The sequence below is a fragment of the Cyanistes caeruleus genome, chromosome 12, assembly GCF_971803275.1.
Source record: "Cyanistes caeruleus chromosome 12, bCyaCae1.hap1.1, whole genome shotgun sequence".
Lineage (NCBI taxonomy): Eukaryota > Metazoa > Chordata > Aves > Passeriformes > Paridae > Cyanistes > Cyanistes caeruleus.
Window position 1 is genome coordinate 2,988,256 of NC_141712.1, and position 27,228 is coordinate 3,015,483.

The 27,228-nt window shown below is 42.0% G+C and overlaps 2 protein-coding genes and 1 long non-coding RNA gene across 19 annotated transcripts in view; 2 read left to right on the top strand and 1 right to left on the bottom strand.

The window, feature by feature from the left end:
• LOC147650812 (uncharacterized) overlaps positions 1 to 2,603 on the bottom strand; it is a 47,974-nt gene extending 45,371 nt beyond the window's left edge. The window contains exon 1 of the long non-coding RNA XR_015275432.1: positions 2,323 to 2,603. This is a non-coding gene — a long non-coding RNA (uncharacterized LOC147650812). The remainder of the gene's footprint in view (positions 1 to 2,322) is intronic.
• A 55-nt stretch (positions 2,604 to 2,658) lies between these two features.
• Positions 2,659 to 8,315, top strand: PDCD2L (programmed cell death 2 like). Its single transcript, XM_086847770.1, has 7 exons — positions 2,659 to 2,776; positions 2,881 to 3,044; positions 3,215 to 3,284; positions 4,312 to 4,751; positions 5,768 to 5,881; positions 7,510 to 7,658; positions 8,159 to 8,315. Exons 1-7 carry the CDS (start codon positions 2,666 to 2,668, stop codon positions 8,287 to 8,289), a joined length of 1,179 nt encoding a protein of 392 aa, XP_086703896.1. The 5' UTR covers positions 2,659 to 2,665; the 3' UTR covers positions 8,290 to 8,315.
• Positions 8,316 to 9,602: 1,287 nt separating this feature from the next.
• Positions 9,603 to 26,626, top strand: UBA2 (ubiquitin like modifier activating enzyme 2). Of its 17 annotated transcripts, none has more exons than XM_086847775.1 (18): positions 10,005 to 10,295; positions 11,060 to 11,127; positions 13,276 to 13,359; positions 13,632 to 13,702; positions 14,809 to 14,873; positions 15,304 to 15,404; positions 15,550 to 15,671; positions 16,345 to 16,412; positions 18,629 to 18,750; positions 19,523 to 19,622; positions 20,178 to 20,335; positions 21,224 to 21,317; positions 21,409 to 21,521; positions 21,926 to 22,081; positions 22,663 to 22,759; positions 23,364 to 23,469; positions 24,244 to 24,380; positions 25,293 to 26,626. In XM_086847775.1, exons 2-18 carry the CDS (start codon positions 11,104 to 11,106, stop codon positions 25,574 to 25,576), a joined length of 1,902 nt encoding a protein of 633 aa, XP_086703901.1. In that variant the 5' UTR covers positions 10,005 to 10,295; positions 11,060 to 11,103; the 3' UTR covers positions 25,577 to 26,626. The 17 variants fall into 17 exon arrangements, with proteins under 17 accessions (XP_086703916.1, XP_086703899.1, XP_086703911.1 ...); XM_086847774.1 differs by having other exon boundaries at positions 10,010 to 10,130; positions 20,175 to 20,335; XM_086847777.1 differs by having other exon boundaries at positions 10,010 to 10,130.
• Positions 26,627 to 27,228: the final 602 nt, after the last annotated feature.

Genomic DNA, 27,228 nt, shown 5'->3' on the forward strand with positions numbered 1-27,228 from the left:
CTTTTGCCCACCTGTGGACCTCAAGCAGTGAGATCTACACTACCTGGCCACCCCCTTTTGTGCACGTTCCATAACTTGTGAAAACCACCAGTTGTTGCAATTAGTAACAGCTGATTGCAGCAAAATTCCTTCAACTTGTGTCACACTTTTCTTACCCCTTCTCTTGTTTTGGTCTGACACAGCCTTTAGGCCCATTATTGGTTTGTTGAATCAATGTGTCTGCCCTTGTACATTCAAAAAATCATTATTGACCGGGACAGAAGAAATGCCCTGTGTTTGGGAATGCAAAGCCACAGGTATAACTCCTGTGTAGAAGGCAGCTGTTTTATTAGGCACATGTTGCAGTCAGCAACCTCAGGATCTCGTCCAGGGAAGCAGCAGGATTCTGGGGACCAGCATGAAACACCAACCGAGACGGGCTCCGGTTCACGAAACCAGTTATTCAGCATGGAACAAAGTCAGGTCCAGAACAGAGAGCCCTGAACAGAGGCACAGCAGGGGTTTTTGAGGGACAGAACTCTCAAGGGTCCCCACCTTTGAGGGTGGAGTTCAGGGTCAGGGACCAGTAGCAGCACAGCAAGGGAGAAACCCCCAGGGACTCAAACCAAATCAGAGCACCTGGGCCACCCTTCACAAGGGGTTTGGGGTGGGACAATGTAACTCTTTGTCTCCCCTGAGGCGGCTGCCACAGGCACACATGATAACAAAGCAGTTTCTGACTGTGTGAGAGGAAGTGTTGTGTCCCTCTGTGGATTTTAAACAAACCCCAAATACAGAGACCGGTACTCTGACAAACAGCTGAGAAAGGAATAACAGCAAAGGCACAGTGTAAAGGCTACACTTAAGCAACAGATCCTTACATTATGGGCCAAACCTCATTTTATCTCATAGCTTTAGTGTTCGTGGTGACTTGGTATAGATTCCCAGCTGCACCTATATTGGAAGAAATTCTTAGCAGTATATTTAGTGGTAATACTCAGCAAGAGCTGCTGCTGTTCTGTTTTTCACATTCTGTATATAAAAGCCTTAGTATTTTTTTTAAAAGTGTATTAATGTTCCATAATTACTCTAATTGCCTTTCCAAGGTGGTCACCAAATGTGTTTGTTCTGTGCCACTCCTGCTTCTCTGATCCTTTTGTTGCTAAATGCGATATAGGGAAATTTTCATTGCGCTAGGATGATCTTTGCCGTTTGATCTCTGTCCCATTCAAGCCTGATCAACAAGGAGGGAGATTTAATCCGTGAAACAGAGCAGGCCACAAGCGCTAAGTGATGTCCAGCTGCTCGAAACACAAATTCCCGCTCAGCAGAGTTGCCTTGTTAAGGTTTGGGGCCGGACACGTTCCAATGATCTCGGCCCCGGGCGAGGTCAACAAAGCTCGGCCAGAAGGATTTCCACTGATCCACGCCGAATGCAGAATTCCTGGGCCACGAGGACATCGGGCAGAACCCCCAGATAAGGAAGAGACAAATAAAGGAACTCGACAACGGTGTGGGACCAGCTCGGCCTGGCTAAAGGGCAATGCCGGCAGGGGCAGATCAGGACCCCCAAGTGATGGAGCCCCCACACAGGAAAGCACCGAGCCAAAGGAGGAGAGAGATAGAGCAGGGCAGTAATTAGCACGAGAAGTGAAAGACCCGTTGTCCTGGGTAGATTACGATGTTAAATTGTATCCCCATTCATCCACCTAACCCAGACACAGGTTTTGTATTCTTAAAATTCCATCTAAGAGTAAAAGTGAGTGGAAAAGAAGCACCGAGTCTGTTATCAGACTGCACTTGCTCCCCCCCCGCATCAGGAGTTTTGACTACAGCACAGACAGACAACAAGACACAGATCGCCTTGGCTTTCCAACTAGCCGGAGTAGAGAGGTCTTCCTGGACTCTTTTCTTTTCCTTGGACGAATCGAACCTGCTCTGAACTGGGGACTCGAGGGAGCACCGGGAGCACCCCTGGACTACCGGGAGCCCGGCCTGGGCAGCGGCATTTTCCAGCGCCAGAGGGACTGATAACAGAGCCAACACCCCCAGGAAAGAGACCCTCTGAAGTTCCTCATCTCTGCTGAAGGGCGAGAGGTTTTGTAATTTGATATCATTCATTTTTGTGCTGGGTAGTGTTGTGCCTGTGAAATAAACAGGTTTTTTCCACTTCTCTCAGAGAAATCTCTTCCCGAACCGGTTGGGGGGTGGGAGAAAGGAGCCACGTGGGTTTGCTTCCCGGGGGGGGAGCCCCACTGGAGGTTTTCTTCCAAATTTGCCTTAAACCAGGACACCCATTAAGCGATAGAAGACAGAATAGTAGTCAATAAGAGAACTATGTACCTTGGAACCGTAAGTGCAGGTTAATGTCTTTGTTTGCTGAAAGGTGTAAAGAGTGGAAAGTTTTGCCAGTCGCGCCGCCTGCCTTGGTGGATTCGGCACCTTTCGGTGCCCTTTGTGGGCAGAAGTGTGAATGAAGGCATGGCGGGCCCTGGCAGGAAAGGGCCGGTTCGGGGCCAGCCCCGAGTGCCCCGGCCGAGGCTCGGTGCCTCAGCCGTGCGGGCGGGAGCGGGGACGGAGCTGCCGTGAGGGGAACGCCCGGCCCGGGGGCGCGCGCGCGGCGCGGGGCCGCTCAGGCGGGCACGCGCACGGCGCCTCAGGCGGGCACGCGCACGGCGGCGGGGCCATGGCGGCAGGGCCGCCCGTACTGCTGGGGCTGCGCGACGCCGCCATGGCGGGGCCGAGCCCGGCCGGGCCGCTCCCCGCATGGGCCACCAACAAGCTCGGCGGCACCGCGGTACGGCCGGGCCGGTGGGGCGGGACGGGGCTGGGGGGCCCGGCCGGGGCGAGTGGTGTGCGCCGGGCCCCGGCCGGGCCTGAGCGGTGGTGTCGGTGTTGCAGGACTGGGTGCCGGCGGTGCGGGCCGGGCCGGCGCGGTGCGCTCGGTGCGGGCGGGCGCTGCTGCTGCTGGTGCAGGTGTACTGCCCGCTGGAGCGCGGCCCCGCGCACCGCGCGCTCCACGTGTTCGCCTGCGCCGCGCCGCGCTGCTGGGGAGCCGCCCGCAGGTGAGCGCCGGGCCGCGGGGCGGGTCCCTCCTCCGTGGTGGTGGTGGTGGTGTTGTTGCTGCTGCTGTTCCTGTTGTTCCTGTTCCTGTTGTTCCTGTTCCTGTTGTTGTTCCTGCCGCCAGTCCGTTGTCCCCTTCACACTCTGTTTCTCTTTGCCCGGCACATGGAAGCTGGAAGGTGCTGCGCTCCCAGTACTCGCAGGCCCAGGAGAAAGAGCCCCGAGATCTCGGCGTCAAACAGGTACAGCTCAGCTTTCTGTGCCTGCCCGGGCTGTGCCGGTGCTGCAGGGAGAGCGCTCCGGACCAGAGCCGAGGCTGAGCTGCATGACTTGCACACCCTGCATCTCCTTGTTTAAATAAGCTTCCTGCAGAAGCTGTACTCTGATGGTTTCCAGTCACGTTCCGTGGTTGTGTGGAGAAGTCGTGGTCACAGAATTTTTGTCGCTGCACTATGCTGTTGACTATAAGACAGTTAAACAGTGATTAAGCTACTATTTGCAGGCTGGTTTTAAAGTGGAAATAACAGTCCAGCTGTATGGCCAAAACTGATACTTAATAGTGCAGCTGACTAAACTTGATTCTTCGACTTCAGGTGGATTGGGCTATACTGTTTAGGTTTGGATCTTAAAGCTGTTTTCTTTGTCTTCTATTTTAATATTTAATTTTAAATTTAACACAAGCTTTTTAATTAACATGACTCAGTTAATACTGATATACTTGTGAGGGAAAATGGCATGTTGGCTACAGCAGACTGGAGGAGTAGGGTGACACCAAGCTAGTGGAGGCAGGCAGAGAGGGTTTATTCAGTTGGTGCATTTGCAGTGTGAAACCTTAGCCTGTGGTAAATGGGCTTGTACTCTGATAATATGGTGGTGGTGTTATTATTATCTCTTTCTTTTTGCCCTTTGGGTGCAGAATTCCAGTTGGGTGCAGTTGCTGCTTCAGCAACTTCAGCTGCCCCCGCAGATGGCAGGGGCTGTGCTGCAGCCAGGACATGGCAGCAGGAGCACAAGGGCCTCTCTGAGGGCTCGTGAATTCTTGCTCTGGTTTTGCAGCATGAGATGTTTTTTTCACACCAGAACTCTGCTGGTGGGTGAAGGAACTGTGGCTGTGTTGGGAAGTACCACGGTGAGGAGAGTAGGTGCAACAGCGCTGAGCATTAGGTTAAGGCCTCAGTTCTGTCATCTGTTAGAAGCTGAATTTGAAGCGCATCAGGGTGGCAGACCTTGGCAATGTTCTCTTCCCTTTTGGCTTTTTTTTGTTCTCAGAAAGAAGAATGGAACTTTTCTGCAAAGGATTGGTGTGAAGATGCAGATGACTGGGGAGCCTGTGATGGAGCAGAGCCTCCTGCATGTGCCTCCCTTGAGCTGCTTGGCCTAAAGGAAGCTGTGAGCAGCGAGGTGGAGTTTGCATCCCAGCTCCAGCAGCTGCACCTGTGTGAGCCTGCCGATGGCTCGGGTCCCCAGGACACACATCCTGCACCCAGGGAGGACATGGATGACCCAGGTGCCCAGGACACACATCCTGCAGCCTGTGAGGACATGGTGATGGCAACAGCTGCTTCAGCTCCTGTGTTCCAGCCCTTCTACATTAATGTTGTGGATGAGGAAGACTACATGGGTTTCCTTGACACACATCATGCACATAAGCTACTGAAGGAGTATCAGCAGAGAGAGTGTGTTGATTTGGAACAGATGATGTCAGAAAGGTGAGAACAGGTCTGGATTTCATGGAGAAACTGAAGGAATTGTGTTGTTTCCTGTATGCTGATTGATAATCTAAATGGGACTCTCACTAAACCTGAACGATGATGTCTGGAAGCTCCTTCAGGAGCCAGTGGTGTGCTGTGCAGGAAGATCAGAGCAGTGCAGCCAGTGCTGCCAGATCTGGAGTTACTCAAAGAAGCAGCTATTTCTGAGTGACAGAGCACTTGGAGTGTTCACCGGCTCCAGGTGGTGCAGTGGATAGTTAATCTCTGAAACAGCATCTGTGCTAAATGGCATGACTTTCTATCATGACATTTCATGCCTTTTTCTTTACCGGGCTAAAGCTCTTCTTATGTTCCTGTTGCATGTTCAGGAGTTGAATTTTTCAGGGATTTTGGCTAGAGACCAGGTTGATGGTAGGACACCTGAAGGTTTAGTAAAGGTTGCCTGAAAAGCAATTGTTGAGCGTGGTTACTGAAAATGTTTTCTTAGTAAAATATTGAACTTAGGTGGTCACAGTGAGGACTTTTGGCCACTTGAGCTTGAGCTGTGGACAGCATTGATTTGTTTAGAGCTAAAGCTGCTGTCAGCTGCAGAATTTGCAGAGAAGACTTTTCAACAGTGCTGGTCCTGTTGATTTTTGTTGACCTTTATACAACTGTAGAAGTTCAATTATGCTTGATTCAAAATTGCAAAAGACAACATCACAATTTAAAAACCACAAAATTTTTCAGGAGTTATTAGAGGAAGGGGTTTTTGATGGAATAAAGCAGGTATCTGGTGGATTTGAGTCCCATGTGATAGTTTGCAACACTGTTAGTAAGTCACCAGAAACCAAAGAACGAGAAGCAAAAAGGTTCACTTGCAGCCTCTAACAGCAATTTGCTCCTAACCTGTAGATCTTTTTTTAATGTATTTAGTATAATTTAATGTGAGATTTGAGTAACCATTCCTTAATTAAAACATTCATGTCATACTAAAAACCTTACCAGACAGTTTGTTTCTTGTTTTCATACAGTTTTGCAGGTGAAGATGGTAGTGAAAAATACGAGAAGAGTGAAGTAAAAAGCTGGGATCACACATTCCATAAATTCATGAAAAGAATATCTATCTGTCCTGAACAGATTCTAAGGTATGTTGATAATCTGGTTGTAACAGGGAGATACAAATCATTGGCATGGATGGTTGGTACATCAAAATAAATTCTTTATTGGAAATATGTGTATGTTTTAATTTCTTAACTGAAAAAAACTGCAGTGGAGGCTGTTGCCATGTCTCTGGTCAGACTTCAGTCCCTGGTTGGGCTTTCTTTTTACAAAGTTTAAGTAGATGAGAAGCAAAGCAGAATCAGAGACCATAGCTCTGGCTGTGGGAGAGTTTTGAAATAAGACCTGATGAGAAGAGAGCCTGACTGTCTTTGAAGCTTTGAAGCCTGACTGTCTTGAAGGCACAGAGGTTTCCAAGAGACAGTGTTGAGGGGGAAATATGACAGTGGGGTGCTGTTGTGATAGATTTCCAATGCTGTCTGCTCCTCTGAAATGTTGTGGAATTTCTAATGTCTATCCTGCAAGGAATTACTTGTTTTAAGGCCCCAGTTCTGCAGCTCGTTGTGGACTCCCCTCAGCACCCAGCAGTCTTCAGGTCTTTTAAATCTGTTGCTTTTCCTAGAACAAAAGCAGGTGTAACCTCAGAGTAGCTGCTCTTCCTGAGTGAAGAGTTGATTCTGGATGGGAATATAGCAAAGAGTAAATCTTAAGTCATTCATAGTATCAGAAAATACAGGTTTTCTTGGATCACACTGACTGCTCCAGGGAGTCCAGTGCTGCCTGTCTGGTCAGGCTGTCTCAGTGTAGTGAGAGGGTTTTTGTTTTACCAACTTTGCAGTACCAGGTGGAGCTAACTGGAGTTAGTTCATCTCTTTTTGATGAGGAGTTAAAAGTCTGAGTGGCTGCTTAGACAAAAAAGGGACATGAAAACTTATTAATTGCCAAAGATTATATAGGAGATTTTCTAGTGTAGAGTACAAGTAGCATTTTCAGACAGCTTTTCACTGGATCTGTTACTTTGCAGTATTATGCTCTTTGAATTTTCCATTCCTATAAAACATCAGCTCTGGTACTCCTTGGGCTGTCCCTGGTTAGAATCTTTCCATAGCTTCCCTTTGCTCTCCCTGAGGGCTGTCAGTGTGTTCTTAGACTCACATTTCCCCTGCCTGCAGGGTCCCTGTTGGCCTTCAGCAGAGCACAGAATCTCCTGCTTGATATTCAGTGGAAACCATCCTTAGTCTTTGTTTCCTGTAAGCTGCAACGTTCTGGTAGCTCTTAAAAATAAACCAACACTTCTGAGCCATAGCTACAGTGGTTTTGAGACCAGTTTGATGTTAAATCTTATACTTGCTGAATTTTATGTTTTGTTGAATTTTTATATTTTATTGCCACTGTTTAGGATTCCATTTCTTAGGCAAATTAATGAAATTATTCCAGTACAGCATATTTTGGATGTGTCCAGTCAAAGCATTTGTCTCCTCTAAATCCAACTCTTTCCTTAAGATTTTCCAAACATTAACCTACCGTTTCCCCCTCTGTCTTTATTTTTTGGTTCATCATTCCTTTGAAGCTCCTGACTGACAACCATGTTTTTTACTTGAAGTAGGTTCAGAGATTTCAGCAAATCCTGAACACTGTTGCCAGCATCTAAGATTTCCTATCAAATTTAGATATTTAAAATATTTATCATTTTTTCTTTCCTGTCTTCTTTCAGATACTCTTGGGGTGGCCAGCCTTTATTCATCACATGTCCTCCAGCCAACCTGGACCAGGATATTCCAGCCTGCAGTAACTGTGGAAGCAGCAGAGTGTTTGAGTTCCAGCTGATGCCCACACTGGTCAGCATGCTTCAGAGTGACTCAGGTGCTTGACTTGGTTGAATCAATATTTCTGTCAGTCTCCTTTTTGGGAAAGTGCAGTTTTGAACTGCAGTTTGGGTTGTTTCCAGCTACCCACATGAGCTTAACCACAGGGATGGTGTTCAGAGAATCTCCATTGCAGATTTCAGTGAGCAAAGAGAAAACTCTGCTTTATGGAGTCTCTGATTACAGTTTGAGTTGCTCACTAGTGAACTTGAATAACTGCAGTAGGCATAATTCCACGGCCTTGGGAGTATTTGTCTTTATTGCCTCTTAAAGGAGGCCTTGGAAAATAGATAGGAGATTTGGAGATAAGATTTCAGATAATTAAAAATCTCTTTGAAAATTCTGATTCGGCTGCCTGTAAAATGTTTAACATTACAAAATGCTATTTACAGAGGAGACTGAATTAATTTGTGCAAAGACTAAAGTCTAGAGGTAAGCAATAGCCCCTAATTATGTTACTTTTCATACCCTTATGTACCTTTGTTGCTTTGTTTCTAGATCTGTCAGTGGAATTTGGAACTGTTATAGTTTACACGTGTGAGAGAAGCTGTTGGCCGACCAATCATCAAACTCCTCTTGAAGAATTTATTTTTGTACAAGAAGACCCAGATCAGAGATTATTTAAATAAATTGTATTTCTCTGCATAGATGAAAAGTCTGTTGGGGTGTTTTGGTTTCTTTTACTACTAGTATGTAATTACATACAGAATTTTCCTCAGATGTGGTGAAGAATTAAGTTTGTTTAATGGCATTGTGCTTATTTCCAAGAATAACTGATTGGAAGATATTAGCATGCCTCTAAAATGTGGTGGCAAAATTCACATACTTTGATTACACATGGAAGTTGTAGTGTAGAGCTTGTTTCACAGTTCTAGTTACTCTTAGTATTTGGGAAAGAAGTAAAGGAGAAAACCTTTCTCGTATACTATTAGTATCCATCAGCCACACAGAATCCAGTTTTTAGAAACTCTTACCAGTGGAGAACTTAATGCTAACCTGATTTTAAAAAGCAGTTCTGCTTTGATTTGACCACGGATTGGAAATTCGGTGGGGAGTGGCTGAAGGGCCTTGCTGTCCCTGCAGCCTTCCAACATGAAGCTTTTCTGTTTTTCCAGTGAAGGAAAGGTTCCATTTGTTCAGTTTGTAAAATGAGCTGTGGCAGTTCCATGGATTTGTGTAGGGTGAAGATGCAGGGGTGAGTTAACCCTTGTGTTCTCACAGGTACAGAAGTGGGGTAGGCTCAGCACCTGCCTCGGTGCAGGGGGATTGTGCAGCTTTAAAACCATCTGCATTCTCCTGTGCCTTCCCTGCTGGCCTGGGCTGAACTGCAATATCTTCACCGACTGAAAGAAAAGTAATTTGAGTGGCCTTCGAGCATTTTATACAGGTTTAATGCTCCAACATGAATGAATGCACTAAAAGTGTGGGTTTAAAGGGGAGATGGGGAGGAGAGGAAATGACACACATTACAAAATTGCTCTTAAGGAGGAATTGCAGCTTACCATGTTAGCTTCTGGAGGCAAGCTAGTTAACTTAGGTGAAGTCATAAAAATTAATATAAAAAATAAAAAACATTATAAATAAATATATTAAAAATATCATAGAATATGCTGGGCTGGGGGGGACCCATCAGGATCATGAAGTCCTGGCCCTGCTCAGGATGCCCCATGAATCCCACCATGTGCTTGGGAGCATTATCCAAATGCTTCTTGAGCTCTCTTTATAATAATATAATATATAAAAATCTTTAGCGTATAAACATATCAAATATGTATGTTTGAACAATAAATATATTAAGAATTAATGCAACAAATAAAAATCTTGTGCCAGGAGTGCTCCCTGGGGCTCTCTGGCGGCAGCGGGGCTCGAACTCGGATCACTCCGGCCCCGCCCCGCCCCGCCGTGGCTTTGGCAGTGCGCGGTCCTCCGGGGCGGTAGGGGGCGCTGCGCGCTCGTGGGCGGCGCTCTGTCCCGGCGGGCCCGTGAGGAGGCGCGCGGAGGCGCCGCCGTGTCCATCATGGCGGCGGCGCTGTCGGGGCCGCTGCGCCCCGAGCTGGCGCAGGCCGTGTCCCAGGCGCGGGTCCTGGTGGTGGGGGCCGGCGGCATCGGCTGCGAGCTGCTCAAGAACCTGGTGCTCACCGGCTTCAGCAGCATTTACGTGGTGCGGGTCGATGCCGGGGCGGGAGCTGGGGCGCTCCGGCGCGGGCGGGCGGGCGGGGGGAGGCCGGGCCCGGGCCGCGGGTGCCGCTCGGCGGGGGCGCGGCGTCGGCGGGGCCGCTCTGTCGCTGCGCTGTGGGCGCGGTTTCAAAGCGCCCCGGCCCGCCAAAGCCGCCGCGGGACCGCCGGGCCGGGGCGCCACAAAGGGGCCGCGGCCTGCGCGCCATCGCCGCCCCCCCTCAGCCCCGGCCCCCGCCGGGCGCGGGAGCTCCTCCTTCCCCCGCCGAGGTCCGGCCGCCGTCCTGGCAAGGCCGTATGTGTCCGTGAGCCCGCGGATGGAACCGCCCGGGAGACCGCGCTGTGCCCTGCTTGCTGCCCGGAGAGATCTTGAAAGTCTTTAGTTTTGCTGAGTGCCGCCTTTGCCGGTGCTGGGGGTGATGGTCTGGTGGTGAATTGCTGCCAGAAACCCCCGGGAGAGGTGAACTGTGCTTTCAGATCCCGGGCTGTAAACCCGTCAGTGCTGGCGCTTCCCGCGGGCTCGTGCTTTCACTTTTGCTTCCAGATATTAATCTGTGAATGCGTACAGGAAAGGCAGATGTGAGAGGCTAGTAATATGAAAGAGATAAGAGAGAAATACTGTTGGTGAAAATATGATTACCAAATCCAGACCTTTATTGGTTTTTTACTGTAGTAAGGAAGGGCATATTGTTTTAAAACCAGCTAGAGCATAAGGCTGTTTCCTTCAGTTCCTTTTAACTAACGTGTCCAGGAGTCACATCTGAGAGTTTTGTGTGATAGGTTGTGAGGAGTTTGGGTTTGCAGTCAGACTTGCTGAGCAGAGCAGCTCCTATCTGCAACCATATCAGCTTCTAGAAGAAAACTGTTACTGGTTATTCTTACAGCTTGGGCTGTCCTACAAGTTTTTAAACTTGTAGAATATGTTTAATTCCAATTTTTCATTTGGTTTGAGAGACTGTCCAGTTTGATCACTGCACCAGGGAAATAAATAGCTGCAGAGGAGTGGGAGCATTTTGTGCACTGTTCCCCTCTTTCCCCCCCTGCTCTGCTGTCAGTTATGTGCTCCTGCAGTCCATTATAACACAGCTTAAAGCTCCCGATTTTCCAATTAGTCATTAGGCATGAATGTCATCGGGGTGTGCTTGTTGTTTCATTTGTTATGGTTTGGGAGTCGGTACTGCCTTTCAAGGCTGACTTGGTGGGACTTCATTAACTTAAATACAGGTTGGATCAGGGCTGTCTTCATATGCCAGTGATGGCAGTGTTTTATGCAAGACATAAATAGGGAACAGGTGGGTACAAGACAAGGCAAAGGCAAAAGATGACTTGTTAGACAAAGAGGGATTTTGTTGTTAGCAGAATAAATAGCTTTTGTCAGCATTTGTGATATTTTTGAGAGTTTTCATCAGTTATTAAATATTAACAAACTTGAACATCTGAAAATACTTTTTATTTTTATAAGTAAGTTGTGATTTTTTAAAAATAATATTAATACTAAAAAAAAATTACTAGTTTTGAATACCAGACAACTGACTAATATGTGACCTTAGTGTCTTGAAAGGCATACCCTTGTCCTATGAAAGAAGAACAGAATTACATTTTTTTGGGATCCAGGTCTGAATTAAGAACATGAATAAATGTTGTTAAGTTTATGATGCCTTTTCTTCCAGGTTACCAAAATGGGAAGAGTGTAGTTATCTTATAAATGAGCTGTTAAATTCTCATCATTCTTAGCTAGACTGAAGCTTCTGTTGAGGTCTGATGGTCTCAAGTTTTCTCTCTGGAGAACTCCCTTTGCTCCCTTTAATGCTGTAATTCTTGTTCTCAGCAGGAGCTGATGTCACTTGTCATCCTCTCCAGTTGAAATAGTCAAAGCTTTCTGGCCAGTGAAGTTTTTAACAGTTTTGTATTTTACTGTTTTCCCTTGAAGTTCTTGGGCTTTCTGGGTTTGGACTAAGCAAGCTTTCTGTGTGTCTTTCGAGGAAGGAACGGAGGTAGAAATGTGAATTACGCAAATACCATTTTCATGAAAAGAGACAATGCCACGAGTAACTGCTGTGGCAGTGATGTTTAATAGTCTCAGCTCTCTAATATATTTTGAAAACATAGTATCTTTTCTGTTTGCTCTGTATCCACAGGCACTTTTATTAACTGTTTTATTTAAACTGTAGCTATTGCAGTTTTTAGTATGTTGAAACTTACACTCCTTCAATTGAAAATACACTGTAAAGAAAAGAGGTGGATTAATCTCAGGTTTTGGATCTCTCATGTAGAGGATATTCAAAGAATTCGTGCCATGCTTTTTTCATAGTTCAGGTAGTCAGAAGCATGTGAGAGCACCCTGAGTAGGTCACATTTAAATTTCACACTGCACAGTCAGTCTGGGAGTGCTCTCCAGCTGAAGGTGTTACTGTGCTGAGTATGTCAGCATTACCTGTGAGAATTTGGGAGAAATATCTCTGATGCTCAGAAAAACTCTCCTCATTAAAAATGTTAAGGACGGGAGAAGACTCTAATAAGAGCTGTTGATCAAAGAAATTTCAATTGCACAAGAAGAAGTGATAACAAAGCTAGGAATAAATGGCAAAGTTCTAGTTAAATCTTCTTAATTCTTGTGGGGGCTAAAGATATGAGGGTTTATGCTGTTCCTGTGCATAAATAAATAGAAACATAGCTGTTAGGGGAATTGCAGTCATGGCATCCTTTGTGCTCTATGCTTCATATTTTTAAACATTTTGACTGAGTGATTTGATTTCTTTTATTATAAGTAGACTTCATAATTTGTTAATGTGCACTTGGGCAGTTAGTCCTGGGGACAGGCAGTAAAAGCTTTTGCCCTGCAGTGTGTGTGTAAGGTGGCTGTGCAGCCCTTGATTTACTGATTCAGGTGCTTAAAGCCATGCTCTATAAAGTGGAAGGACCAGTTGGTTTGGAGCAGCCTTTCCTGGGCCTGGGGGAAGCACCGAGTCAGTGCTCAGGGTGGGCGGTGCAGGGAGAGGCTGGCCGGACCTGTTTCGATGGATTTTGGCATTTTCTCACCTGAGCTTGCACTGAGCTCTTCAGGAACTGCTGCTACAATCTTTATCTTGTGCAAGCAGCACCATTGGTGTTTGCTTTCTGCTCGCTGCTGTGTGGATGTGTCTCGAGAGTCACGTGCATTTTCAGCAGGGGCTCTCTGCAGAAAGTTTGTTCTCATGTAGCCCTGCACTTTTGTCTGGTCCCCTGTCAGCAAGCATTGATAACAGGTGGATTCCTGAAGATAATTAGGTGACCACTTGTGCCTCTTCAGTTGCTGTAGTGCTGATGTAACACCTGAAACGTTTGAGAAGTGGTCTGTAAAGTTTCTGCATTTTGGCCAATTGTCTTTTCTTCAAACTGTGTTAATGGTTTTGTTCCTTTTCTTCCTATGAAAGTGAAATGCCTCTTTTGTGTGTTTATAGATTGATTTGGATACTATTGATGTCAGCAATCTCAACAGACAGTTTCTGTTTCAGAAGAAACATGTTGGAAGATCAAAATCGCAGGTGAGGAAAAAGTCAAAGCTCAAGCCTTGTTATTCTGTATTATTTTGTGGATAGTGTTAGAAACATGTCACAGTTTAGTTTCTGCTCAGAAGAGGTAAGTAAGTGTTGGTTGGCTGATTGTGGCTGTCCGCAGCATTTCATTATTAAAATATTTAAATCTTTTAAGGTAGTCAAGTTACTCGATACACAGGTGGTATCAAGTCTGTCTTTTAGAAGGAAGGAAGAAATAATAAGTGTTTTTTTTGTTTTCTTTTTTTTTGTTTTGTTTCTAGGTTGCCAAGGAAAGCGTGTTACAGTTTTGTCCAGAAGCTAATATTATAGCTTACCATGATAGCATCATGAAGTATGTTTGGTTTTAAGCTCTAATTACATGTTTGATTTGCAAGTACTGTGTTATTTAAATGCTACAATGGTGTGCTTTAAGGTATCTTACAAGGCTTCCTCAGTAAGGAGAAATAGCTGTGAATGTGAACTACCACACACATGAGTGGAAATCTGGCTTTTGCATGGGTTTTAAGCTCTGGTAGTAAGCTGTAGTCATTTGTTTGTGTCTGTTTTTCATTTTATTGGCAACATGAGTTTCTACTCTGTAAGGATGTCCTGATGTCTTGAGCAGTAATGAAATTAAAAGACACATGAATGTTGAATATGTGATTAAAAATTTAAGTCCTTTGTGTGTGTGTGTAGGTAACTAAGTATCATTTATATATGCCCCAAGCTGCTGAAATTTAGGCTTTATGATCTGCAGCCAGTGAGCAGAGTACAATTCTGTAGGGTTCCACTAGCTGTTCCCCATGTTTTAATTTATATTTGCCCTAATTTCCATGTACCATGGAGGTTTGAATTTTGATGTTGCTCTTAGCCAGTGAAACACTGACTTGCTGTATCCTTCTCCTGATACTGTTAATCCTATTTCTTCTTTTCTCTCTTCTTCTCCACCTTCTTCTTTAAGTCAGAAAAATGCAATGTAAAGATAACTGAAGCATCAGGATTTAAGGTCCCATGTGTTGGCTCCTCAGGGTATGGCCACACAGCCAAACCAATGGAGCTATCACAGCACAATGAATTATGCACAGTCTGATGAGCTGTGGTAATTACAGTGTGCATGTTTTAGACACAGCTGATGGTTTTTAAGGTCAGTTACCACAGCTCAGCCAATTTACTCATTAGGTCAGAGTAGTTTAATCAGTTTCCCTTGTCTGCCTGTTTCATTGGTCAAATTAGTACTAATTGCAGTAGCTTCCTACCAGCAGCATGAAAGTCATGCTTTCACCCAGCTTTAAAGTGGGCAGAAGACAAATGGGGAAGTTAAAGGGTAGCTAAATCTATACATTTCTAATATGTGTAATTTATCACACGAACATCAGTTGCATGAGTAGAGTTTCTGTTGTGCAGTAATAACCAACAACTCAGATGTGCCATTTGAAATGTTGTTTTTGTTTTCTGTAGCCCTGACTATAACGTAGAGTTCTTCCGCCAGTTTACGTTGGTTATGAATGCTCTGGATAACAGAGGTGAAGTTTTCACTATGATTTTATATTGCAGATGTTGCTTGTTCTTTGCTGCAGTGTCATTTGAGTAACAAGTATCTTCCTAACACATCTGCAGCTGGACTAAGCCTGTGCTTTGCTAGAAACTTGAAGGGGTGGTTTAGTGCATCTGCAGGTGTTCTGAAAGGAAGTGTACACTGCTAATTAATTGCTACTTCATGGGAACTGCTGGGTACTGTGGGTAGCTTTAGTCACTTGAGTTTGATGTGTTTATTATTGTCCATATATCTTGTGAGAATGGGAAACTGGGCTTTGTGAAAATGGTGTAGTGCTCTATAGAGAAACAAGGTATATTAAAGATAAGCACATAGGATGCTAGTTTGAATTTGGAGAAGTAAAACTTCTTTTTTCTTAACTATTCAATTTTTTTCTTTAAAACCCTCTTGATTTGCAGCTGCCCGTAACCATGTGAACAGGATGTGTCTGGCTGCTGATATTCCTCTTATAGAGAGTGGAACTGCAGGCTACCTTGGACAAGTAACTGTTATCAAAAAGGTTAGGTGGGGTGTCACTCTTGTCATTGGCTATTTTAGACAACAGGGAGTGGGTGTTTGGAGATAGAGTTACAGTTCATCTGTTAATAGCCCAAACAATCAGTAGCCTTGTTAGAGTGACAAGTAAATGCTTCATTTTTCACCAGGGAGTGACAGAATGTTATGAATGTCAGCCTAAACCAACTCAGAAAACTTTCCCAGGCTGCACAATCCGAAATACGCCCTCGGAGCCTATCCACTGCATTGTGTGGGCAAAGTATTTGTTCAAGTAAGTGACTTTTTTTTAAAAAATAGCTACTATGGTTCATTCTTCTGGTTTCTAAACCTGCAGAGAAAGAAATAAAATTCACACCCCTTTTATTTATTATAATGGATTTTAAATTAATTTTAAATTGATTTAGATGGATTATGGTGAAAATTGAGTTCCTTGACCTGGGTTCTGGAGTGGTCATAAAGATGGAAGGTTGATTAGTATTTAGGCCTTGCTCTAATAGCACAATAAATCTGGCAGATTTGTTTGGCACAGCAGTTGAGGTTGCTTTATTCTTCATCTTTGTATGAAGCACATTTTTCAGTTTAATGCATGTATAAACAAGTGTAAAGTTTGTTGGAGCCTTGGATATCCCAGAGGTTCTAAAAATGCATTTAGTACTGCAGTGTAAATATTAGGCTGAATATTGGGTGAAATATAAGTAATATAATTATAACTCACTACTGAGTGAGTTATACAGAAAATTGTTTTGCTAAATTCATTTTTATATTTGTGTTGTCAGTGTTAAGTCCACATGTGATGAATCCCATCAGTTTAAAAAACAATGTATGCAGTGGCAATCTGTCTGAAAGCAAGAATCCTAAAATGAATATATATCCATTAGCAAATATTGGAATCTTTAACCAGATATGCTGAAATTCTAGTTTTGTTGTTCTTAATTGTTATATAGCCAGTTGTTTGGAGAAGAAGATGCTGATCAAGAAGTCTCACCTGACAGAGCTGATCCTGAAGCTGCCTGTGAGTGTGATATAAGCTGGTGGCTTACCCTGTTACTGAAATGTTCTGTTTCAGAGATTATGACTCATTTCTGTACGTTTCTTAAGGTTAGAGAGTTCAGCCCAGTTTTCTTTAAAGAAGATTCTGTTCCTGGCCTCTGGGAGGCTTGTATTTTGTACTGAGTGATGTTTGTAGTCACTCTGCATTTCCCACTCTTAGCTGAGGGTTTGCAAAGAACTTCAGGAGTTGTGTTTGAGCTCTTCTAGCCTGCAACACTTCAGCATTAATCTACATTGGAAATAAGCCCATTTGGAGTGATATTTTTAGGCTATTCAGTATTTTTCTGTAAGGACAGTAATCATAGTTACTATGAGGTGAATAAGCATCATTGTTGGTTGCTTCTTTTGGATCCTTTGATAGATGAATGGACTTGGGAGGGGGAGCTTAGAGGATCCTCCGACTCTTCAAATTCTTTGAACAACAGATAATGATCACTGGACAGGTTGTTCCTACAGGAAGTGCAGAATGAAATAGGTGAGTCTTAAAAAGAGTGGCAATATCAAGTCACTTGAAACAAAGTAATTGATAGGTAGCAAATGCAATGCCACTTATTTAAGTAAAGCCAGCAGGGGAGTTACAGGAGTGCTGAGCTGGATCCTGGTGTCTGCACTGGCCCCCCTAGGGGTGCTGTGGTCACACAGAGGTGGCAATGTCCAAGTTTGACCCCAGCTGGCAGCTCAGCACCCCTTGCTCACTGCTGTGCCCAGAGCAGGGAGAACCACACAAAAAGTGAACCTCACAGGCTGGGATAAGAACAGCTAATAATGGAAACAAATGTATCATATTATTGATAGTAATTGGAATAAAGAAAGGGGGAATAATACTCAAGACCAACAGGTTACACAGTTGCTGATTGCCTGCTGGCCAGTGGATGCTCAGCCAGTCCCCAGGCAGAGATCAGCCCCTCCCAGCCAACTCCCCCAGTTTATGTGCTGAGCAGGACGTTCTGAGGTCTGGAATATCCCTGTGGTCAGTTCAGGTCAGCTGTCCTGGCTCTGCTCCCTCCCAGCTCCTTGTGCTTCTGCTCTCTGGCAAAGCACAGGAAACTGAAAAGTCCTTGACTTGGCATAGGAACAACTTAGAACAACTAAAACATCAGAGTGTTACCAACATGACAACTGCAAAGCACAGCACTGGACCAGGAGGAAAATTAACTCTCAGCCCAAAGCAGGACATCCAGGGAAGAGTCAATGCAACATTTATGAAGGGAAGTTGTGCTCTGTGGGTCTGTGGAAGGAATCAGCAAGCCTGTGCAGTGTGTGTCTGGTTTAGGCTGTTCTGAATGTGCAGGGGCCAAATCCAAAAACTGTTGAGGCGAACCCAAGGGGTTCCAAGGCGAATAAGCAGCCAAGGGGACAAAAAAGGCTGAAGGTCCTGAAGTGAATAAACTACTTGAATGGTAGAGATAAATAGTGATTAGAGGAGTCTCAGATGGGAGATGTGTGCTGTTCAGCACAGATGATTAGCCAAAGTCACTCAGAATAAAAAAGATGAGGACTGACTGCAAAAAGTAGTAGAAGGCTTCACAATACAGAATGTCTGGGCAATGATACATGAGGCAGATAAATATGAAGTAATGCAAATGATGCATTGGTGAAAGGGGGGAAACATTCACAAATTCACACATAAAGTGATGGTCTCTGAGTTGATTTTTCTCATTCAGTTGAGACGTTAATAGATAGTTCCATGAAAACATCAACATCATTATTAGAAATCACAATAGCAATTCTTGGATGTGACTGGGAAAGAAATGAAATTGTTAGCATCTTTATAGAGATTTTTTTTGTATAAAAAGAACCAGAGATAGGGAACTGATTTTTTAAAATTTGTTTGTTTTGAAATCCCACCCGAACTAAGATTCTAGCCAGAAAAGAGACTACTAAAAGGGGGTGGTAAGACATTTCTGAAGTAGCAAATTATGTGAGAAAATTGGTGGGAAACAATCATTCATTGTTTCTGCCAATAAAGGAGTTGGGTGGTATCAGGTTAAATCAGTGTTGCAGTTGCAGAGGCAAAGAGGATCAGGCACACTGTGCCTAATTCAGCTTTTATTTGGTGCAATAAAGTCATTTTATGCTCCCTGCATAATTTTGGTAATTGACTCTGGGGGTAATATTTGGATGGGATTTTTTTTTTTTTAATTTAATTTAAAATACTGGTTATTGCTTTATTAATAGGGGAGCCAGCAGAAGCAGAAGCCAGAGCACTAGCATCCAATGAAGATGGTGAGATTAAGCGTGTTTCAACTAAGGAGTGGGCTAAATCCACTGGCTATGATCCAGTTAAACTTTTTACTAAGGTATCTTCTTTACCCCAAATAAATGTCTTTATTTGAAATGTATGAAGTGCTGCAAAATTAAGTCAAGCCCCAGCTTGGACACTGAATGCTAGTTGGTGGATATCATGGTGTGACATCCACCAACATTTGCTGTCGTGTTGGTATCTTGCAACATTTGCATCTGTAGATTCCATTGCATCTGTAGAGATAGCTGCAGCAGCAAAGCTCCATTGCAATTACTTTTAATGGGAAAGGGTCTGTTTGATCTCTGGAATTGCACTGGGCATAATCAGAATCAATCTGAGGACCTGAAAGCATCAGGCATCTGTGCATTATATCTGTGCATTATCAGGCTCTGGCATAAGAAAAAACAAACTGATTTAGGAGTTCTTGTTTCAAATAATTACTGAAAGTGGATAAATAGAGGAAATGAGCTTGAGTGTAATGTTCATAGGTAGGAATAACTTTTCTTTGGAAATTCTTTGGCATGTTCATTCATGTATCTCAGAGAGGGCATACAAAGTACTGTAGGGGTGGCTTCAGTAGACAGGTGAAACCACTGTTTGAACTACTGTTTCTTGATTTTTCACTTTATTCCTCCCCAGATTAATCAGAACTGTGTCTGCTCTATGCAATGAGTGTTAAAGAGTGGGGAATAAGTTTTTAGAATCTTTCTATGTAGTTAAAATACTGTCAAGGAGAAAATCAAAACCTCATCAGTGTAATGCTGATTTTTCAGGTTGGTTTTTTTTTTTTCTTTCCCTTTAATTTATTTTTTTTTCATGTTTCCTAGCTTTTCAAAGATGACATTAGATATCTGCTGACAATGGATAAGCTGTGGAGGAAAAGAAAGCCTCCAGTGCCACTGGACTGGGCTGAGGTACAAAAGCAAGGTAACTGTCCCTCCCTCCTGTATATTTGTAAGTTGTGCCTGCTGTTTATTAGTGCATCTCTGTGATATTTGCATTTTTTTACTGCTGCAGTTGAATTCTGATAATGAACACATTAATTCATTACATTTCCTGAATATTTAAAGTTTTTCTCTATATTAACACCACTTTTTCTAAGACTGTTTTGCAATTGTTGTTTTAGATGCTCAGTATTGGCTGTAGAAAATACAGGTTTAACAAAATTAGGTCAGTTTATTCTAGGACACTTTACCATAAGCACTTCTCATAAGATTTATCTCTGAAAGTTGTTTGGTTGAAAATTTATATTTGCTGTAATTTGTGCATGTTTAGGTGACTGATATCTTAGCTATACTTGCAGTTTTAAATGCAGATTTGTTGTAAAATGTTTGGGCTACTGTAGATAAAGGATATTCTTCAATATATATATATATATATATCTTCAAAAACACCAAATTTTGGTGAAATTGGAAAGTTATTTGAGAGAACTTCTGTGGAACTTCTAAATATTCCTGATTATTTTTTTTTTTCCCAAAGAAGAGAACATATCTGACCAGCAGAATGAGAGCTCTGCAGTGTTGAAGGATCAGCAGGTTCTCAATGTCAGGAGCTATGCAGACCTGTTTTCAAAGAGTGTTAAAACCCTGAGTCTTCACCTGGCTGAGAAGGCTGATGGAGAAGCACTTATATGGGATAAGGTTAGTTTGCCATGTATAAAATCTACATGTGTAATACAAATATTAGTTGGGCTCATTCAGTTTCCTTCCAAAATGATACTGCTTAGAACTGGCACCTTATGGAAACCCTTTCCATATGTAAACAAATATATTCTTTAAACACTGTATTGTGTAACTCACTGAGTAAGGATTAACTGCTGTGGTGTGAAATAACTTAATTCATCAAATTCTCCAGCTCATAAAAGCACAGAGTATTTTGTCATATTTTGATTTTTGAAAACATTTTAATAACTCAACTTAATTTTTCCCTTCTTATCTGTCTGCAAAACCTGCTCTTAGCCAGGTGTCAGTAGCTGGAGTTTTACTGAGGTTATGAGCAATCAGCTGTTGAAGAAAACAAGAATTTTCTCGTTTATCACCACACACAGTATCACTTCCAGTCAGTGGTCATTTGGCATAAGAAAAAAGTAGTCTGTAAATATAGGGGGGGCAGGGCAAAATAGTAAAATACTGCTGTGACAAGTAGTACAAATGCTTCTTTCTGAAACACCCAGTGTTTGAAACTGATTCAGAATTAAAAGTCAATGTTGAAAATGTTTGAAACATTGGAAGACTTAGGATTTAAATATATGTACAAGGCGTTTTATTAGTACAAATAAATTAATTAAACTAAATTAAATATACTAATTATACTAAAATACATGTTTAGAAACTGTAGTTAGTATTAAAAGTGCTACTGCTCTGAGTACACCATCTAAAAGAGGAAGTATATTGAATTTGAAATAGAATTTTGTATAGAATTTTTGTTTTTTAAATTCTGTTTTTTAAGATTTTAGGAACCACGTGTTGCAAACTCTTTCCAATGAGTAATCAGATTTTTAAGTGCTTTTTGTATTAACTTCTTTTTAGGATGACCCTTCTGCCATGGATTTTGTCACTGCTGCTGCAAACCTCAGGATGCATGTTTTTGGAATGAATATGAAGAGCAGATTTGATATCAAGTGTAAGGATAAAATGTAGCATTGTTTTATTTATATTATGATTCCTTGTTTCTTTTGCTGTTAAAAATCTGCGTACTCTTGTTTGTTTTGCAGCAATGGCAGGAAATATTATCCCAGCTATAGCCACTACCAATGCAGTGATAGCTGGGCTGATAGTGCTGGAGGGTTTGAAGATTTTATCGGGAAAAATAGATCAGTGTAGAACGGTAAGTGGGAATAAAATCCATTTGTTTTCTTGCTATTTATTATTTGTTTAAAAGTTAACATTTTTTTTTCTAGATTTAACATTTTTTCACTAGTGTAGTTTTACTGTCACAGGTCTTAAGGATCAGTAAATTCCAATGACTTAATACAAATTTGTGCTGGATAGGAGAGAGAACCAGGCTGCCATCACTTGCAGTGTGGCTGTTCGGTATTAGAGATGTTGGCAGGAGCTGCTCTGTCAGCACAGGGTGAGCTGGTTGTGTGAGACTCCTGCTCAGCAGGCACAGCAGAGGGGATTAGGGAACAGGACAGTCTGGGAGACCAGGACAAGAAATCTGCAGGAAAACAGGCTTAAGACATGCTGGTAATTAAAGAATAATCTGATTTCTTCTTGTCTGTCCTCAAGATTTTTCTGAACAAGCAGCCAAATCCCAGGAAGAAGCTGTTGGTTCCTTGTGCTTTGGATCCACCAAATCCCAATTGTTATGTATGTGCAAGTAAGCCAGAAGTGACTGTGAAACTTAACACACACAAAGTTACTGTGTTGACACTCCAAGATAAGGTAAATCTCGAGCTACAGCTTTCATTTAGAATCTAATACTGTAAATTATTAAAATAAGTTATTTGCTCAGTATATTTTGGCCAAGCATCTCCTGTTTGTATTTACTCTACATTTCTCTCAGCTACAAGAACTGATTAGCCAATATTCTTCTTGCCCATGTGTGTTGTATGTCTTGTGGAAGAATATTTGCATTTTATAAATTTTGGTTTTAAAGCCTATAAAAATTTGGTTTTAAAGCCTATGTCTGAGTGCAAAAAACGAAATTTTCATTTAAGTTGAAAGTTCAGTAGCTACATTACAGTTGTGGTCACAATTGATTTGTAATTCTGTTATTTTATGAAGTATTCTAAAGAACTTTCTAGAATATATGAACCTGTGAGTATTAGTTCTCAAAAATAAAATAATTTTGTTTGTGGAAGTGAACAAAAAAAGTATAGACTTTCAGTAGATGCCTGAAAATGAGCCAAAATAATAAAATCAACATAAGATTCTTTTTTTAATAGATCTTTTTAAGTCAGAGATTTAATATATTTTAATATATATTAATTATTAATAAATTATGGATATATTTATATTTTCAGATACTGAAAGAAAAATTTGCTATGGTAGCACCAGATGTACAAATAGATGATGGAAAGGGAACTATCCTGATCTCGTCAGAAGAAGGTGAAACAGAAGGTATGTGTGCTCTCCTGAGGGTTTGGGGTGAGAGTACACAAACTCTTGCAAGAGGCTCTGCAGAGTGCTGTATGGAAGATGTTGCAGTGCTCACCCTGTGCACTGGGTTTGCAAGTGTTTTAAGTGGTCTGAGGACAGCCAGGGGTATTGTGTGCAAGCTGCATGTGCAGCTCAGCTTTCCTGCACAAAGCCCTGCTGGGCTGGATTTTCAGTGTCAGGATTCCTTTCAGGAACAGTTTTCTGCCTGCAAACCTCCTGCATTTGCTGGCTCATAGGTGGTGCTCTGTTCATGATGCCAGAAACCATGTCCAAAATGTTCCCAAACATAGTAATTGTGAAGTGCTTGAATGTGATGGCATGAGGAGTAAATAAATCAAACATAAGTAGCTTTAACTCCTAATAGGCTTAAATGTCAGCTTTTAATTTAAATATAGCTAATATGTGTTAATCTTATACCTTATATTATATCTTATATAATCTGTTTACCTTTGAAGTTAATCTTATGTTCCTACATAAGAGTTCTGGAGTACTCCATATTTATTCAGGTATAAAGATCTTTCTGTAAATAGCTCTTTACACTGCACTTTTTTTACTGTTTTTGTAGCAAATAATCACAGGAAATTATCAGACTTTGGAATTCGAAATGGCACTCGACTCCAAGCAGATGATTTCCTCCAGGACTATACTCTGTTAATCAATGTGCTTCATAGGTAAGGATTCTGAAATAAGGATCTTTTGTGTATATACATAGAACAGTTCCACAGGGAATTTTTGACTCACAGTTCAAATACATGAATGAAGTTCAAAGATTAAGCTGCTGAAAAGGAATATAGAGGCAAAAGATAATGGTTATGTTTTATGAAATTAAGGGGTTTTGGTTGGTTTTGTTTTGTGTCTTATTGTAGTCTTGTTTTGTTGTGGTTTTGCTTTTTACAACAATAACTGAAAGAGGTTTATTTCAGTAATTTGTTGTTACACAACATAAAAATACATTGCAAAAACAAATTAACTTTTGGGGCAACCAACAAGCAAAAAACTGGCATTTTAAAAAACCCCTAAAATTTAGAAAGGCAAAAAAATCTCAGCCTGCTAGGATAATATATCCTCTGCTTGACTGCTTGTGTTCAGAAGTCCCTCTGATGTAGCTGAGGTCTGTATTTAACCCTGGGTAAGTAATAGACATCCACAGAAACTCACACTTCATGTTCAGTGGCAGTAGGGCTGTGCTGTTAAGGAAGAAAGGGAAGCTCAGACAATTTTTTTTCTGATTCCTCAACATTTGGAATTTGTAGCACTGGGTGGAATAGTGCTTAGGAATAGACAAAGCATAAATTATGAAAGAAGACTGTGCAGATTTTCTTCTTTTTCAGTGTGTTTTCTCATTTTGTCACAGTTGCAAGGTGTTCTAATACTTGAATGGGTTTTTTTTGTTTAAAAACCAGGATTTTATTTTCTAACTGTTTAAAACATGTATTTTTCTGCAGTGAAGACCTAGAAAAAGATGTAGAATTTGAAGTTGTTGGTGATACCCCTGAAAGAATTGGCCCTAAACCACCAGAACCAACATCCAAGAACATTAGCAATGGTAGTGATGATGGAGCACAACCCTCAACATCAACAGGTAATCAACAGTAATCAGTATTAAATCAGACTTTCACTAGTGCAGTCCAATTAAAGTTGTCTTCAGTTTTGTGATTTAACTTCACCAATACAAAGTAAAAGGCATTTAAGTTGCCTCTGTATATTACTAATAATACATAGAAAAATGCACATTTACAATTTTTACAGAGCACAAAAGGCACAAAAGCTTATAGTACATACACTCTGAAATTGTTATTTACCCGGTGTTCCTTTGCATATAAAATATGTGCACAGATTTAAGACACAAAGTATGTAGTCCCTTCCCTCCTGTTTGAGGGAAAACTGAATTTTAAGAATATTGCTAAAATTTCCTCCTAATTATATTAAGAATTGCACAATTAAACACAATTAATAAGTTTTGACAGTGAATTTGTGTTTAAAACCAAACAAAATCCACTAGATGTCTTGAAAGTTTACATTTGGTTCTATCTTCCTTCTTGATACTATCCATTGTTATCCTTTAGCTTTGTAAGTCTGCTCACCCTTCCACTTCTCCCTCTCTTTGAGGCTTCTCTCTCCTGGAACCTGCCCTCTCCTGGGAGTTGTGCTGGGTGCAGTAGGGAAAGGAGAGGCTGCTCTACAGCTTCCTGTGTTCAAAACTTCTTTTCCCAACAGCTGCTGCAGGCAGCAGCAAATCTGCTTTGTATGTGCAAAAAAAGTCCTGCTAACTAACACATTTCCCTATTTTTGGCTTATTGCAGTATTTTCCACACCTGTAGTGAAGAAGGAATAGCAGTGTGAAAACCATATTTTCTAGTAACTTCAGGGACATTTGCAGTTGCATGGCAAAGAATGCGGATAAAGAATGCTCCAATTTTTTATGTAGAAAAATTGGTTTGAGAGTAGACTGTCTTTGCAGGATCCATTTGAATCCCCAAAACCTCTTTTACAGCTCCAGAGCAGGATGATGTGGTGATTGTTGACTCTGAGGACGAAGGTACTTCCAGCAATGCTGACGATGTGGAGAGCAGGAACCGCAAGAGGAAGCTGGAGAAGGGCTGTGAGTGCGTGGGGCCCAAGAGATTGCGTGCTGAGCAGGAGCAGGATGACCTCATGATCGTGGAGTCTGAGGATGAGGGTGCTTCCAGCAGCCTTGGGGAGGAGGAGAACAGGAGCCACAAGAGGAAACTTGAGGAGAAAGGGTGTGAGTGCGTCGGGGCGAAGAGCGTGTGCTGAGCTAAGAGCAAGATGAAGAGCATTTGGGGGAACCTCCTAAGGCCCCTTGACAAAGTGATTCACATAATGTCATACTGTAACAGCAAATTGTGGTGGGATGTGAAAAATGTCCAGAACTAGACTAACTCTAAGATCTTGGTTCAAAGTGGATACCAAATTGCTGGCTTAAATAATTTGTGTCTGTTTCTCTTGATGATAAAGCTCTACTATCAATAGACTCTTCCAGAAGTTATTTCCATATTCCATGTATTAAATGTGGTAGAAACATAGTCTATGAATACCTGCAGATAAGTATTTACCTAAACAGTCATGAAAACAGCATGGTATTTTTGTGTAAATGCCTTTTAGGTATCATCCAACAGGACAAAACCCCCTACTTCTATTGAGTGAAAGGGCCATCATCAGATGCCCACATTTTAAGCAACTAAATTTTTTATTTTTCAATGATTGCCTTTGAAGTTTCCCAGCAGTGGCCTGCCTGCACATTTGCTTATCCCTTTCTGAGGCCGTGTTGCAAGTGTGCCTGCTTCACCTTCAGCATTCACAGAATCACAGATGCTTAAAGAATAACATTTTTAGCCTAGTCCTATACATTTTTCACACCCTGAACAAGTAAAGAAGAAAATCCAACAAAGCAAATTAGTGCCATGTTCTAACAGTGTTCTTAAACATCAGCTGGCACTATGTACATTACTGTAAAACTGTTAATTTACTCCAGTTTTTCAGCTCGTACTGCCTGGTATGTCAATGTAAGAAGCAAATTTTTGTGTATTGTTACAGTTTCAGGTTATTTATATTTGATGTTTTGTAAACTCAGATACTACTACTATACTGTACATCTGATGGACCAAATAAATAACATCTGAAATACTTGCTATATTTGCTTGCACAGTCCAAGATTATGCTGACTTATGGGATTTTACAATGTATAGCCTTCAAAAATTACTGTATTCTTTCCATTTTTCTAAACATAACCTAGTAGTACAGAACTTAAGCTTCACTTGTTTGAGATGAAAGGGGAATTTTTTTAATAAAATTTTTGTGAATGTTTTTTTTCTTGGACAATCAATTCTTGGGCTCTTGAGCTGCAGCAGTTGTGCCACCACACACACACTTTCACCACCTCATGACTTCAGAAGGAATAAAACTCTGATTTTTATGCATTACACTTCATGTGTGGGACAAAAGTGTAATGTTTAGAATCAGTGTCTTAAATCCTACTGCATTTGTCTTGGGAACTCTCAAAACAGTCACTGTTGCTTCTCAGAATGCATTAATTAGCCATTTCTGTCACTGCACCAAAATAATTCCCACTTTTGTGCTGGGGACCCAAAACTGCTCCCATTCATAGGTGAGTGTGCAGTGAGCCTCACAGAGCAGCAAGATTTACTCTGTTTGCAGACTGAGTGAATTGTAAAGCAAATGTGAATTTTATAGAAAGAGTATGTTAAAAAAGGCCAGCTCATCATTGTGTTAGAATTGCCAATGCTGTGCAAAACAACTTCTACAAGGCAATTAATGTTTTATTTCTCCTTTTAGGCATATGCAGGGGCTTGGTTGGAGGAATAATAGTGAAATCCTGTTGAGTTAGTTGCTGCTTGGCTCGCAGGAGTGAAGATGAGGTAAAGATGTAAATAAGAGGTGTTAGAGGA

Excerpts from the sequence above, each read along its gene's own strand:
- UBA2 (XM_086847790.1), top strand. The coding sequence starts at position 9,678 with ATGGCGGCGGCGCTGTCGGGGCCGCTGCGCCCCGAGCTGGCGCAGGCC. Across the intron at positions 13,360-13,631 it reads TTGGAAGATCAAAATCGCAG|GTTGCCAAGGAAAGCGTGTT; the intron begins GTGAGGAAAAAG and ends TTTTGTTTCTAG. Across the intron at positions 15,672-16,344 it reads TGGGCAAAGTATTTGTTCAA|CCAGTTGTTTGGAGAAGAAG; the intron begins GTAAGTGACTTT and ends ATTGTTATATAG.
- PDCD2L (XM_086847770.1), top strand. The coding sequence starts at position 2,666 with ATGGCGGCAGGGCCGCCCGTACTGCTGGGGCTGCGCGACGCCGCCATG. Across the intron at positions 2,777-2,880 it reads ACAAGCTCGGCGGCACCGCG|GACTGGGTGCCGGCGGTGCG; the intron begins GTACGGCCGGGC and ends TCGGTGTTGCAG. Across the intron at positions 3,045-3,214 it reads TGCTGGGGAGCCGCCCGCAG|CTGGAAGGTGCTGCGCTCCC; the intron begins GTGAGCGCCGGG and ends GGCACATGGAAG.